Here is a 15731-nt window from a genome sequence, read left to right as displayed (position 1 = left end):
CACACGTAGGTGTCTCATGTATGTGAATTTCCCATATACACAGGTACATTTAGAATATTCTAGTTCTTACAATATTTCTCAAAACACATTACCATGAGCTCCCCAACTTCCATTTTTTTGCTCATACAGAGTTTAGCATAATGGCCACTTTAGGCTCTGTGTACAGTATCAATAACATACACTTTTTAGCCAATCGTCAATATTTAAGATTCTCTCTCATTTGAATTTTTTCATACTTATGGTAAATTAAAAAAAAACCAAACAAACAAACCAAAATGTTTGCAGGCAAGTCTATGTTATGGATCACATACAACTTCTAAAACAACTTCAGCAAGCTGGTAATTGCTCCCACTGATATTTTTGTAGGCTATAACAGGAAATCTCACCACTAATCTGTCAGCAAAGCTACTACTCTTACTCCTCTACTTCAGAGGGCTGTAGTCAACTCTGGGTTCCAATTTGCTAAAAAGAACAAACAACAACTCCAAAGGCCATGTAACGGATCAAACATGATAATTCAGGAAAAACAAAGACAAAGGTTGCATACATGAGGAATAACAAGAGGAAAATTAAAGGGGTTTAGGTAAGAGAAATGTAACTCCCATATCAGTAAGAAAAAACTCCAACTTACTTTGCATCTGCTTTTTGCAGTACCTCTAGTGTTTCTTTTTGGATACTCTCACACAATATGCTAAAACCTGTTGGTTTCTACCATGCACTAGTTTTGATATGGTTGGAAGAAAAACTGTGAAGACATGGCATCTTAAAATTATTTTAAGTGAAGTGGGTGGCTACACACTCAATTTTAGAGTCATTTAAACCCAAGCCAGAACATGTCCTAATATTTAGGTAATAGCATGTAGTTTTTTAGCTAAGGACTATGTTTTAAGGAATGACCCCAGAACCTACATTTAAAACAGACTAAAAAATGCTTTAATTCAGAACTTTATTTCTTGACTTTTAAACCCTAATATTTTATTAAGTCAAGAGGGTTTTAAAATGTAAACCCTTAGCTATTTCCCCTCTGTTTTAAGAGAAACAGCTAAAGACAGTGAAAAAAACCCTCCAACCCACCCACCCACCCTTAAAGCACACAAAGGCTTCAGAACAAATAATGTAACTGCATGCAAATCCCTCTAGCTAGAAATCACCAGAAGAACTGGACTTGACTAGGTAACAGTATTATCACACGTATGAGCAATGCCCAGCTCCATTCACAGGACATGTGCTAGAAGCCCCATCTGCTGTCAACCTTTTGAATTCCTCAGTGCGGGGGGGAATTACTTTTCCTACCCTGAAAGATTTACAGAAGCCTGTTCTTAGCTTCTCTTGTCCCTTTAGGGGTGGGCAATCTGAGGTTGGCTAATTAAAATAAGAAATATGGCTAACAGGATTATCCATACATCCCAGGTGGTATCTTCAGTCAGGAAAAAATCCTGAGCATTGAACTCTACTGATTTTGAAATCAACAGCAACTTCTGCTCCAGACTCTGGCAGCTTCTGAGCTGCCCACTCTGCTGGAAGAACATCTTGATTGTTTCCTCAGCTGTTCAGACCTCTAACTGCAGAGCATTTTCACTTGGACTTTGCAAAAAACACAGCTGTTTAAGTAGCATCTTGCTAAACAGATCCACTCTAAGAAACTCAGCCTAAGAGAACTTACAGCTTACTCAAACTCATTAACACTCTGGCCTGGGTTTTCAGATGAATGCAAAGATACAGTATTTCAAATGGAAATTAAAATAAACAGCATTGCCCATGCAGAATTTATCAACTTTAACAGTGCTCTCTCACAAATAGCTTTTTTGGTCATTATAGATAAAACTTCTGTAAATGTGCATATGAACAAATAACTAAAGAGCATTAGTAATCAACAGTGCTGCTTTCTAACCATCAAATTTAATGTCAGATACTTGCAAGGTACTGCATTTATTGCTTTTCCTAAAGTTTAAACCGAAAAGGGATAAAATCTGCAAGATAAAGTTATTGTAAAATTCAAGAGAAAATAGAATGGAAAAACCAAGAAGTTAGAACATTGCTTGGGTTGTACTATGACTTTTTTCAATTCCACCATGCCAATTTTTTCCACCACTTCCTTGTAATCAAACTTGCATTTAAAGCTCTCAAACATTCACTCACACTGCAAAAGGATAAATAAAATGAGATTAGAGAACAGAAATATATAAACTTCAAAAATATATACTGGACCGGAAAAATTGAAAGTGAAAACCATAGCCAGTATAGCACTTATGATGAAATGGTACATGAAACCAGCTCTGGTATCCAAGACAGGGACAGAGATACATCAGTCCCAACTTTTGCACTTTATCCAGGACTTGACAAAGGACAGGCAGAACTTGGATACCTGATACAAATATTTCAGGGCAAAGAGCAAATTCATACAGCTCGTCAGCAATGTCCTCTGCCATAGGCAAGCCACAGCTCGGCATGGCATTGCAACAAGTGAATTAATTTAGCATCCAGTTCCCGCAGATCCACTCTTGACTTGCAACTCCTGTGTGTGGCAGAAATGGAGATGGAGAAGCAGCCTCAAAAACACTTACCAGTACGAGGAACTCAGAGATAGGGAAATTTATTAGCACAACATTTACATATTGCTTCCATCTGTTCCCTCAAAAAATAATACAGAACGAGCTGCAGAAGCATTAATGTATCCTAGGGTCTAGGAGAATCCCACAGAAATTCAGTATCCACACGTGGGAGTCAAAGCTGAGAAAAGCTAATTAAAGTATTAGGTGGAATCTTAAAATTTTAATTAGAGAAGATCACTTTCTCTTTATTTTTCACCTTCAATGCCGCTGTAAGTATGAGGAAATCCTCTCTTTTTTCCTCCAATCTAATCGTGGTTTTACAGTGTATCTTTAGGCACGGACAAAAACTCTGTACAAACTGCAGTTACTATAGTGATTTTAATTACACATAATCTGAAAACTCCCAAACATGCTATTCTAAGGGTTTTACTGGGGACAAAAAAACCCTAATCTGTAAAATAAAACCTAATTTCTGAAACCTAGTAATTTTGTTCTATTACTATCACAGGCAACACCAAGTGACATTCAAAACCAGATTTTTCACACATCACTAAAATGGAAATGATTATAATTGTGGCCAAATTACTAAAAATTAAAATTGCAACTGAGCTGTGGAGAAACAAGAACACAAACCCATTATGATCACTTTGTGTCAGTCCCCAGCCATACGGTATGTTTGATATGCCACTTGGAATACAGCCCCCAAATGGCAAATTGTGAGGTGTCTACCAATTTTGCCAGAACAGTCTTACTGCCTCTACCACGGATGCCAGTCAGCCTAAAATACTGCCCTATTTTATTTGATTTACACAGAGAGCAATATATTCTATATTTATTTCAACCACATAAAACATTTTAACACCTCTAAAATATGAGGTTTATAATTTTAATAGGGAAAGACCAAAAAACTTCCAACAACTGAATTTTCATGTTCCCACTTTAACAAGCACTTGTTAACACTAGCTGCCTGGGTTATTCCTTGGAAAAAATAAAATCTGCATCCAGTTACTTGTTACTAAAGACAAAGATATGCATAAAATATAAAATACCTTGTAGAATATCCTAGAAATGAACACTATAGCTTAGAAAATGCTGCACCATTTTGAGATTTAATTTTTTTTTGTCTTGCAGGGTGAAGAACAAGATAGGCATGAAACACATCAAGAAGAATCCTGGTGGTGAAAACCCAGAGACATCTGCTTCAGTCACATATGTCTTGCTGACTAAAATCAGAAGCAAAAGCTGACAGACCTCATCAGTGCTGACTTTTTTGTTTTGCTGGTACTGCTCAGCTGGTTGTCGGGGCAAGGGATTTAGCAGCAAAACAAAAGGACTGTATACAGCAGCAACCTATTTATGACTGTATTAATACTGCCCTCACACTGCTTGAGTGACAGAGCTGTGCAAAACTGCACAGACTCTCAGTGCCTAAGAGACACACAATTTGCAGTTCAAAATCATTAGGCAGGAATAGCATCTATACTGGAAGTCATTCAGATTTGCTCAAGGTATAAACCCCTTTCTCTTCCCACAGCTCTGTTCACCGAGCTCTATTTCCAGGACTCCAGTACAGTACCTGTAAAGCCATTACTAACAGCCTTTTTCTGGTTATGAGCAGTCTCTCCATAAAGAAGAGCTCTACAGAAAAAAAAGGACAAAGAAAATCTACAGTAATGCCCTGATCAAACCAAAAATGACAGTAGCAAACATTAATGCAGAATGAATCTGTCATTTTGCATAGCTTCAATGTAACTTGATCAGGGTAACAAAGGTAGAAGTGCAAGACAGAAGAACTGGAGACAGAGCTGATCAGGTACACTGACACTTCAGTTAAAATGCATTGTTTATGTGTTTGCTGTCCTCCACATTATGATCTACAAGATCCCCAGAGTAGCTGTGATCTCTGTTAAAACCTGCAGGCATGTAATTTGTGCTGTAGCTTTGACAGCTTAAACTCTGAACTATGAAATGAAAGAACTGAATTCTTCTACTATAATTCATGGTCCTGGAGAATAATCAAGTTCTTTTCCCTTCTTCAATCCTTTTCGAGGCACTGCATTCTACTGATGAGAAAGCACTGTATAAAACTGGCTTCTGTAAGAAATTGTCCACCCACATCAATCTTGCTTGGTCTGTGAGATAGGCAAGAAACTGGCTCAGAGCTCACACTCAAGAGTGCTGATCAATGGTCTATACTCAGGCTGGCAGCCTGCCATAAGTGGGAATCCCCAGGGATGGACACTGGGCCTCACATGTTCAGCATCACCAAAACAATCTGGATGACAAGACTGTGAGCACCATCCCCAGGTTTGCTGATGACACCACACTGGGTGGTGAGGTGGATGTGTCAGAAGGACGAGCAATCTCACAGGACCAGGACAGGCTGGAAGAGAGAGCTGGCAAGAAGAGCACAGAGTTTAACAGAGACAAGTGCAAGGTCCTGCAGCAGTGACAGCACCAAAGAGCCTGGCACAGGCTGGGACCCTTTGCTGAGGGGAACCTGGGGGTCCTGGTGGACAACAAGCTGAACAGGAGTCAGCAGTGAAGCTGCTGCAGCAATGAAGGCAAATCAGATGCTGGGGTGCAGCCACAGGGGCACCACTAGCAGAGATGAGAGATGTGACCATCCCAAACTACCAAGAGCTTGTCAGGCCACACCTGGAGTACTCCTGTGTCCAGTTGTGGTCTCCACAGTTCAAGAAAAGGAACAGACAGACTGGAAAGCATCCAAAGGAGGGCCATGAAGATGATGGAGAACCTGTCCTAGAAAGAGATTGAAGGAATTCAGTATTTTATTACCTGGAGAAGAGAAGGCTCCAGGGGCCCCCACCATAGTACATAAAGAGTGGCTGTAAAGAGGGTGGAGGCTGACTCTCCACAAGGAGCCACATGGAGAGGACAAGCTGTACCAGGGGAAGTTTCATCTTGATATAACAAAGAAATATTTTACACTAAGAATCATCAATGTCTGCCCACATATACACAGATATTCTAACTGAAATATTCAGATAAATATCCCACTCTAATTGCTGGCAGAGTCTTGATGTTTTGGCATAAACTTTAGTCACAACTCATTGCAGATACTGACTTTTACAGACTGTAAACAATGGGCTAAAGCTTCAGCACCAATTTTTGTAAATGCCTAAAGCAGTAGAAAAGTATACCAAAACCCACCAGTATTCAAGCTGCAATGACATATCTAAAAAAAAAACCAAAAAACCTGCTGACTAGGGAGAAAGCATCTAGCGCAACATTAAGGTTAGTTTTAGGAGTTATTATTTGTATTAATTTATTGGCTCTTTATAAACTTAAAATGAAGAAGTAGAGTTTATCAGGTAAAGTTTACTCTAGGCAGGCAAACACTTGAATATAGATTCATCAGTATTTCTTCCTCCCTGGCACTCTTGCACCAAAAACCCCAATGAGACTTGAAATCAAATAATTGCAAATACCTTGTTCTTCTGTCATCTCACTTATTTTTCCTCATCATTTCCAAAGCAACATTTTTCTTGTATTTTCTAGTTCCAGTCTTTCAAAGAACCTAGGTCCAATCTCTAAGTGTATCAAGGCCTCTCAATCTGTTAGCAGATTAAGAGGATTCACTTAGGTTTCCACTCAAATTAATGGCTATGTCAGGATCTGGTCCAGTAATTCAAACACATGTTGAAAGCTGACAAACTCCTGCAGTTTATTTTTAAAAACTACTGACTTTACTATTTCAAACACTTAAATGGGTAAGATTTCAGCAGTGTATTTTATTAGCTGCCTGTCTACAATTTAGTAAGTTATAGTTACATTAAAAATGGTTCTAAAAATAACATTTATGGAAAGAAACCATTAAAAAGGAAAAACTGAATGGATGGTTTTTTTCATGAAGCTACTATAATCAATGGGCCAATTGCCACTTCCCTGCTGCAGGGCAATTTTCACTCCAGTCAGCAGTGTTATTCACAGTCACACTGATGTACAAAAGACTTCTGCATAGCCTTCAAAGTCTGCATAAAAACACAGTTTCTTAGAAACTTTCTAAAATACATAGAACATATTTATTCTTTGCTGAGAAAGTCGACTACTGGTATGGGCATCTCAAGTTTGGATACCGCTTAATGAACATTTTGCAAAAAATTATCTTCTGAACTGGGCTGAACATTTAACTTCTTGACCACCAGATCTCTGAGACCAGAAAGAGGAACCTTCTACACAGACCAGGTGCCAATGAAATCATCAACTTTCCTTAGCAAAACCATTTGAGAACCCTCTGTACTTTTATTCTTCTCTCAATTTGTGGTCTCGGAACCTTGAGCAAAGTTTTAAGTTTTTTTTCAAATTACTGTGTGAACCACCAGTAATCAAAGTGTGCAACCACAGTTCTCCTTTAAGACTGAAAATCTTCAGCCCAGACACATTTCAACAAATTACACACTTAACCAAGGTTGCCACTTTTCCCTATTGACTAAATAGGGAACCTTCAGGAACTCCAAATTTAGGTGTGTGAGTTTAGTGCCTAAAATTAGGTGGGATGAATATAGCTCAAAAAAATTACACAGCATTAGTTGATGAGGAAAAAGTCTAAGGTGGTAAATCACAGGCTGACTTGAAGCAGCCTCTTAAACTGGTCCCAAATGGCTCCTTACAGTCCTAACAGCTTTTTCCTCTCAATAAAAACCAAAATGGCAAACAATGATCCATGGGTTGAATGGTGCTCTGGGATTCAAAGAGTGGGAATTTTCTCCCTGGTTCTCCATTTGGAAAACAATAAATGTACACACATACAGAACTCCATATATACAATACTTCATTGTTTCAAATCAATTTAATCTATGCTATTTAATACACTATTAGTTCAACACTGCTACTGCAGCTAAAACCTGCTTTGCTACCAGAGCTAAATTTTCTGAAGTTATTCCCAAAACATGCTGCAATCTGACAACATGTCTCAGAACTAATTATTTAATAGCACAAAGGAATTGCTTATGTTTCACAGGAGGCTGAAAGGCCACATAAATGTATTTCAAGAATTCTATGTCTAGCCAATTATTTTTCAGATAAAATTGCAAATGTTACACTTAATTTCTAATTGTTGTTAAGTGAAAACAGCAAGAAATTAAGTACATTAAAATGGCATATTTCAGTAGAAAAAGAAACAAATTCCCAAATTAGGTATTATTTTGGATATGCATATGGCATCATGGAAAACTCAGTTATTTCAGAGAAGAACATTTTAGAGATTGTCTTTGCAAGGAACATGTTTGTTGTAGTAAACAAATAATGCAACTCTAGAGAAGCTGTTTAATGACCAAATAAAACTCTAAAGAGAGAACAGGGGAGCTCCTTAAAAATAACGTATTCTAAAATATGATACAAATAGATGCACTGAATATTACATTTTTATGCACAAAGATCTAGGAACATACTACTGTGAAACAGTTAGCTTTTGTTTTTCTTTTATTTCATTAAAATAAGTCGTTAAAAGAAGTTTAAACTGTTTTTCAACTAAGTCTTTTAAAAGGGGAAACTCCTGTCATTATAGTCAAGCAGGCACTTCGCTAGTTTGTTTTACTGGACCACAAACTACAATAGCTACATCTCTAGTAATATCCACTGCAGATATAGATGAAGAAAAATAGCCAACTTAGGTTTCATCAAGCCACCCAGGGCTGATGCAATGCTAAAATTCAGTGGACAAGAGCACAAAAGCACATGTAGAAATACTGCCTTATAAATCAAACTTTCATTCACCTAAGCATCAATACAGTGGCAACTGCAACACTCATGCACAAAGGCAGTACACTAAGGCCTTCAAAAGAGGTGGTGCATCTAATCAAGACTTATTCTTACTGCTCCAGATATTCCTGAAGGGTAACTGAGGCTACATCTACCATCCATTCAGACAGCTCTGTGTGAAACAGTCTTCGATGTGTACAGTATTTAGAACAGGGCAACTGCTGCACGCGGGTAAATTGGGTTTTGTTCGAAGAACAGTCAAAAGGAAATGTATTTCAAAATTAAAACAATGAAGAACAGTTTTTGTTGCATCTTTCTGCCCTTATTTTAAAAACATGAAACTCTAAAAAACTGAACTTGAAGACAGGTACATCCTAAAAAACCTCCAATTGTTATTTGTAGTATTGCATCTATCACTACTGGAAAAGCCATTTTATCTCCTCTTTTTATCCCCAAACCTAGATGAAAGTTGAAAATCCTGAAGTTCAAATGAAGTGCTGGGGAGAGAAAAACAGATGAAGAAGAGAGGACAAGAAGCAGTGGAGGATGATCTACATCAGCTGAAGCAGTGGTATTTCAATCTGTCTGTACCAGAGCAAAGGCGTTACTGCATACAGCGCACGCAATACATCTCATCCATGTGTGTTACGCAAACAATGAAAAATGCAAAGATCTCACTTTTATGCTTTAGTTACATTTTTCTGCCCTAACCTTAATTCCTCTATCACTCTCATTAAGTGCTTTGAATAAAACTAAAGTTAAAACTCCCATACAGTTTTAGAAGATAAGAAAATAAAATAGTATTGCTAATAACACCAAGGTCATGGTTTCAATCCCTGTATGGGCCATTTACTTACGAATTGAATTCCACAACCTCTGTGGGGCCCTTCCAACTCAAAATATTCTGTGAAGTCAGAAGCAGTTCTTCACTGTATTCTTACCAATGCTGGCCAGCAACAGGATGTAAGTTAAACTGTTGTTAACTGGAATGTTCCTTTATTTTACAAGGCAGAACAAAATGGAAAAAACATGTTTTCTAGAAAGTTAAGGGCTAGCTAAGAAAAACATTTGTAACTTGTCAAGCCACAACCTGAAGTGTCTCCTAAGAACTGCTATATGGATAAATAAAAGCAAGGTCATGGACATATGTAAGTGATTCCTGTATGCATTAAAAACTGTTCCAGAAACAGTTGCCTCACATTTGTCACAGCACTGAAGAAAGCTGGCAGGTTAAAAAAAAAAAACAACCAAAAAGCACCTGTTGTTCAAAAGGAAGAATACTCAGAAGTGTTGCTGTCACTTGATTAATTCAATGAAAATTTTTAACCAAGCATAACTCAATACCATTCGTCAAATCTGACTGGGAAGTGATGTTATTACCTCAGAGCGTATATGCTGGAGAGACTACATGTAGTGACAGAAACACTCTCATAGTCACTGCTGGAGATGGAGCTGAGGGGGGAATCACGTAAGCCATCCTGAGAACTGAAAAAACATACGGAAACAAAATGAACTGCTGAAGCGAGCAAAGGCAAAAACAGAGCATTGTGATAAGTCATGGCTTGTCATGGGTTATACAGAAACAAGAATAAATGGGCAGTTGCATTTTTTGCTCTTCAGAAAATGATACAAACCTCTTCTGCTTTCTTCCCAAAAGGACAGGCAATTCAGTAAAGTCAGTGGGCACACATCTTATAACAATATTCAACTTAATTCATGCCATACAGTTAAAATATTCAGAAAAGAACTGAGAATCTTACATTTTCATTGGAGATAGAGGGAATAGCATGCCCATGCTGCTAAGTGTGGCTATAACCTTAAAATGAAGACATAACAAAACTGAAAGTTCATAAAGCCATCTTGGGTTTCAGGCCAAGGCACAGTAGTCGATACGCTTCAAAAACTTCTGAATATCGTGACAAGTTTGACCCACGTTTCCTCCCCATTGGAAGGAAAAGGTTTGTTAGAAAGGAGAAAGATGACACTTTGGTGATGGAACTGAAGATAATACATCTGCTCCTGCTCCTAAGTTTGCTCAGTCCCTGTAAGGGCCACATATGTACCTCAAATTTTGTGCTTTGAGACAACAGATATCCAGGAAGGAGCAGTCCCATGGCAAACCACTGACATGTCTTTAGTGGAAATCCACTAGCTACTAAGTAAAAGGATATGAATAATTCAAATGAACAGTACACAACTTGTCTCTGGCATCCCTGGACTAATGAAAAGCCTCTAAATAACCATCATTTTGGATCTTACATCATATTATCAACATAAACTAGGATTAGAGAATTAAAAATAGTTTCATAAGCACTACTAAACTATCTTGTAAAGACCAATTTATTGTTTGAGTAATAATTTACTGCTCAGCTACTGGAAATTCCACAAGCTGAAAAAAATTATATGAGATATGAAAACATGTAATCTTGAGCATAGATATCAAAGCTGCATTGTCTCTAGGCGGTGCAGAAGATTCATTCAAGCCTGCTGAACTCAAATGTTAACTCAACAGAAATCTTTGGACAATGCAAAGAGAAACCTAAGAAACATCCCCAGTTAGAAGAGAGGTAGTTATATAGGTCAGGGTTATTTTACCTTACTTCTCCACAGTTATTAGCAGATTTTTTTAAGATCTTTTGCTTTCTAGACATATGCAACCCAGTTACGTTCCTAACTCTTTTCTTCTACTAAATTTACTAATACAGCTATTTTTTCAGCTCGAAGTCTGGAAGAATGCTTAAAGGGAATTCTTCAAAGCAGTCTATGGAAGGTATGCGCTTTAATCCCACTAAGAAATAATAGGATTTGTTCGCATACCTCCCACTAATCACTAGGAAAATGCACCCCTTCATGTTTCTCATTTCTGACTGCCAATTTGAAAATAAATCCCAAGTGTACCATGCTTTAGTTGAAAGCAGAGACTTCACAACTGGAAAATAATTTTATCAGACTTGAACAAAAATCTATTTAACTTTCATTCGTTTTATGTAATTTCCCTTGCTAATTCTGCTCATTACGAAGAGATATATGCATTTAAACAAAAGCTTACTCTTTTATAGCTCATCACCTTTACCCATCTAATCTTACAATATGGTCATGCTACTAAAATGTAGTTTTACTATCTGTTTTACAGCAGCTAAATGATATTAAAAAAACTATTAGCATACAATTTCACACCTTGATTAGGCAGGTGTGATGGTGTGCTCACCCCCCTTTTCTTTTAAAGCAAAAGCCAGAAATGGCAGTCCAGATGTCTGTACCCAAGCTGGGCTCTGGGGAGACACGTAACACCCCATGGCCAAGGGCTGTAAATCTTGCTCACCAGCTGAGGGCTACTTGAGCACGCACCAACCAAAGTACAATGGGCATGCATATATGACTCATCATAAGTCACTCATCTTAGCCCAAAAATAGTGGACATTCCAGAGCCTGTTCAACTCTTCTGTGCAGCAGCAGGCTGCATGCCAGGATCTCCCCTTGAGTAGGGATGCCTCTCATGATTACTCCTCAAGGCTGAGCGAATCCTTATCACATCAGATACTGAGGAAGCGAATTGGGAATAAGCGTGCCGAAATGTTGAAATATTAGCTAAGTGATAAAAAGATTGACTGCACATATATAAATAACCCTTTAGATATAAACCATTGATCACATCTGGGACTAAGTCCGGATGCAGCTGCAGCCACACTCCTCTCTGAGAAGTCTTCTCTGAACCTCCTGTCTCAATGAAAGGGTCTCCCTGGCAGTTTTGTCTGACCCTGTTCTCTATGCACTAAATAGTGAAGTGTATCTTGCCATCAAACCTTCTTAAACCGCTGTCACATTTACTATGGAATTTTCTTAACTCATTGTCTTACAGCAAATACATCACTGCTTCTCTCTTGCAAGTGAAGCACATCGCTCTTTTGTTCAGAATAAACTAATCTTTGAAGAGCAGAACCAGGAAACAAGAACAAGGACCAAGCATCTTCTTTTATGCTCTCTCACCTCCCCACCACTTCCAGATTTTTCCAGTGTAACAATCCTGCCAGCTGATCTGGGTAGTAATAATTTTTCTGAAAGATGTCAGGCTTGCTGTCCTAAAGTGCCTTCTGTGAATCTCTGCCTAATATATTTGAAGTCCAATCAAAACATCTCGGTTACCAGTATTTAAGAACTTAAATTCAATTTTCTTAGGTTCTAGTTTTCTACTTTTTTGTTTTGTTTTAAAGAATTTAAAGTTTTAAGCTCTTACACAGAGCCCAAAGCACTAACATTTTTCCTAAGAACTCAGAAGTTCTCACACATTTTTAGGGAGTTAAATGCTCTAGGCTAAAACACAAACCACTACCTTAATAAAGGACCCTAATGGTAAGTAACCCAATGAGCATCATGAGCATAATGGTCCACAACCAGCTGGCATTATCAACTATCTCAATGCTATCTTTATTTTCATCTTCACAGATGTCTTCTGAACAGATAACAAGCCTCACCTCATCTCTTCTCCACATTTCTTTGCCTTTCATTTCAACCTTCTCTCACCCCATACAAGTTTCTATCAGCACAACTTCTTCTCACCAGTTCCACCATCCCATCTGTTTTTAAGCCTTGTGTTAACACTGGTGGCCATTCTAAACTGCTTTATAAATGCCTTCATTTTCCACTTCTCCATTTTTCTCTTGGGGCACAAACCTGACCATGCTGAACAATCCTGATTTCAGGATTAGATATCCAACCCATCAATCATCATGCGGCAACGTAAACTGCTTAAACATGCTTGACACAAACATTAGTTTTTTGTAATAAATTACGTGTAGTTTAGGCAATTTCAACATGCAACCATTTTTCTTATTCCTCTGTATCCATATAGATTGAATTATTGTACCAGAAACAGTATTTATGATTAACAGTGTTTATTTCTGGTTAATATTCAGGCTGTAACTCTTCAGATAAGAAGTTCTGTGTTTATTTAGAACCAAGAAGAGGGAATCCAGTAATGCTAACTCTGTTTTATACTATCTGTTATACTAACTAGCTTTTAAAAAACCCCAGCAAAACAAAACAAAAAAACCACAACCAACAAATAAAATAGACTCCTGACATACTCGCTGTTTTCCCTCTCAGTACACACAGACTCAGGGTAACTGTAAAATTTTCTTCTTATTAATGTCTGCCTGAAGATCCTCTCTGCTTTTCTAAGGTGCTGGTAGAGCCTGAGGTGAATTGACCTGTTTTTCATATCTCAAGATTCCCATTATCAGCTGATGATGGCTCAGCACACACATTCATTAGAACAATTACAGGAGAAAATCTGTGCATTCTGCAGCTGAGAGCTGCTAGCCCTTCCTTCCCACATCAGCCCACAGGTGACCTGAGCTTCACCACATCATGCTCATTTGAAATAACGTTGTGTTGGATTGGGATTCATAGGACTGCTTAAACTCGGTAAGGTGGCAAAAGTTTTCATTTGTAGGCCTTAAATGCCTACAGTGCTCTTTTAAAAATTACATTCTAGCACTGGATAAGACCACTATCCATGCTCATCAAAACATAATTCTTCAACACTTCTGATAAAATTACAGAATAAAGATTTGAGGACACAGAGCAAAGTGACACGGGGTGATATGGCTGCCTCTTTTCATGGAATGCTGGCAGACTGAACTAATGAACCATTTATTTAAAGCTGTTGGCCACTTTTTTAAACTATTCTAAGAAAAAAAACAAACTGAAAGCCACCTTTTTTTAATCCATGTTTTTTTCTACTGGAATGTGTTTCTAGCCTCTCACATTTAATTAAACCTCTGTTTCAGGGGATGGTTTCTTCATGAATGCTATTGATTGAATACAATTACATTTCATAATACAATAGTTAATAGGCACAAGTGTTGTTTAACTAGCTCACTACATTAAAGCCTCATGTGTAACATCAAATCCACTCAAAAATTAGTTTTTAAAACTTTTTGATCTGTTATTTCAGGAATCCCTACATTGAAAGCTAATATGGTTCACTGTTGCTTTAATTGATATTTGGACCTCGTAAAAGGGAAGCTGGTATAAAACAGTGACACTTTCTATTTGCACACTAAAGCTTCGTAACGGCAGTCGTGTTATTGGATACTGCACAAAATCAGTGTTCAACAAACAAGGTAAAACACTGCCACTTCTAATCTGAGACTTGCATTGTAAAAAAGAAGGGGAGGAGGGACTGAAAAAATTAATTTATACTGAATCTGAATTTGGCTAGTTGCACAAAGGCAAGAAACAGAATACTAGAAGGGGAACAAAGAACTTCAATCAACAGCCAGATCAACGATTGCTTAAGGGAAGTTTTGCAGTTAAAAGGCTGATGTTTGGTTCCCAATCAACTACTATTTGCTTTTTGCTGATGAGAATTTTTCTTTCTCCTGAATAGCTAGCTAAAAGACTAATCAGTACAAGACACTAACAGACATATTTTTGTTTATGTGAACTTGCACAGCTGTCCATTAATTTTTTATGGAAAAGGCAACATTTTCATGTAAAAATATACAAAACTTTCTTAAGTCTTACTGTGATGGGAAAATTATAGAAAAGCATGAATTTAAGACATTTAATCAAGTTAATTTGCATTTCAATATCAATTAATCTAGTTTTGATAAAGGAGTACTTGTAGAATCAAAAGCTAGAAACTAAGACAAGCTAGAAACATTGTGTGAATTTGGTTTTGTTCTCTTAGCAAGTGTTAGCCATCCCCAAAATACAAATGGCTCTTTTCCATGCATTTATAAAGGTGGAATAACTTATCTTAAAGTTGCTGTACTGAAAATGCACACACATCCCATGTTGCTAAGGAGTTAACAAAATAAAGTACAGGCCAAAAACATCAAAATTAGAAACCAACTGTCTGAAACAGGTGTTCATCTTTTTACACAGTTATTCTAATATACTGAGGAAATAAAATTTTTAATATATTACATTACAGACAATTGTAATATATAAACATTGTACAATATATACAATTTAGGATTAAAGAATTGCAAGACTAAGAAATGAGACAACTTGAATACCAAGATAAAGAAAAATTATTCCTCTTATTCTAGAATTCCAATATAGATCAACAAATAGCAAAACACGCTTTTCCAAAGTTGCCTCATTCCTCCTCCTTACACTGCAAAAGCATATGGCAAAATATTCTATTTTTTAGCCCCCACAAGTAAACGCAAACAGCGCCAGCATTGAACAGCCTATGGACACAGCTAGAGCTTGCAGGAAGGGTCAAGGTAAGAAATTCTCCTCAATACCATTTTACAGCTCCTTTTGCCAGTTCTCAGGTGCACTGCATAAAGCTTCATCAAGAATACATTCAAACAGATCACGGAAAATGCAAAAAAAAAAAATTGTAAAACTTAAGCTAGACATTTTAAACAGACCTGCAGTAGAAAAGGGAGAAACTATGCTTAATAATCCCTTTTTTTATATCAGAGCTGTTTTGAAGTC

At 37.4% G+C, this 15731-nt stretch overlaps 1 protein-coding gene across 6 annotated transcripts in view; it reads right to left on the bottom strand.

Moving 5' to 3' along the window:
* Positions 1-15731, bottom strand: part of ZFYVE28 (zinc finger FYVE-type containing 28) — a 150539-nt gene that overhangs the window by 22597 nt on the left and 112211 nt on the right. For 4 of the 6 annotated variants that reach the window (XM_069014601.1, XM_069014602.1, XM_069014605.1 and 1 more), the window contains one exon: positions 9657-9761. The exons of the other annotated variants lie outside the window; for them this stretch is intronic. In XM_069014601.1, the coding sequence (XP_068870702.1) occupies positions 9657-9761 (105 nt within the window). The remainder of the gene's footprint in view (positions 1-9656; positions 9762-15731) is intronic. 6 annotated transcript variants of the gene reach the window in all.

The sequence above is a fragment of the Aphelocoma coerulescens genome, chromosome 4, assembly GCF_041296385.1.
Source record: "Aphelocoma coerulescens isolate FSJ_1873_10779 chromosome 4, UR_Acoe_1.0, whole genome shotgun sequence".
Classification (NCBI taxonomy): Eukaryota; Metazoa; Chordata; class Aves; order Passeriformes; family Corvidae; genus Aphelocoma; species Aphelocoma coerulescens.
This window is presented reverse-complemented; position numbering and strand designations above follow the sequence as displayed.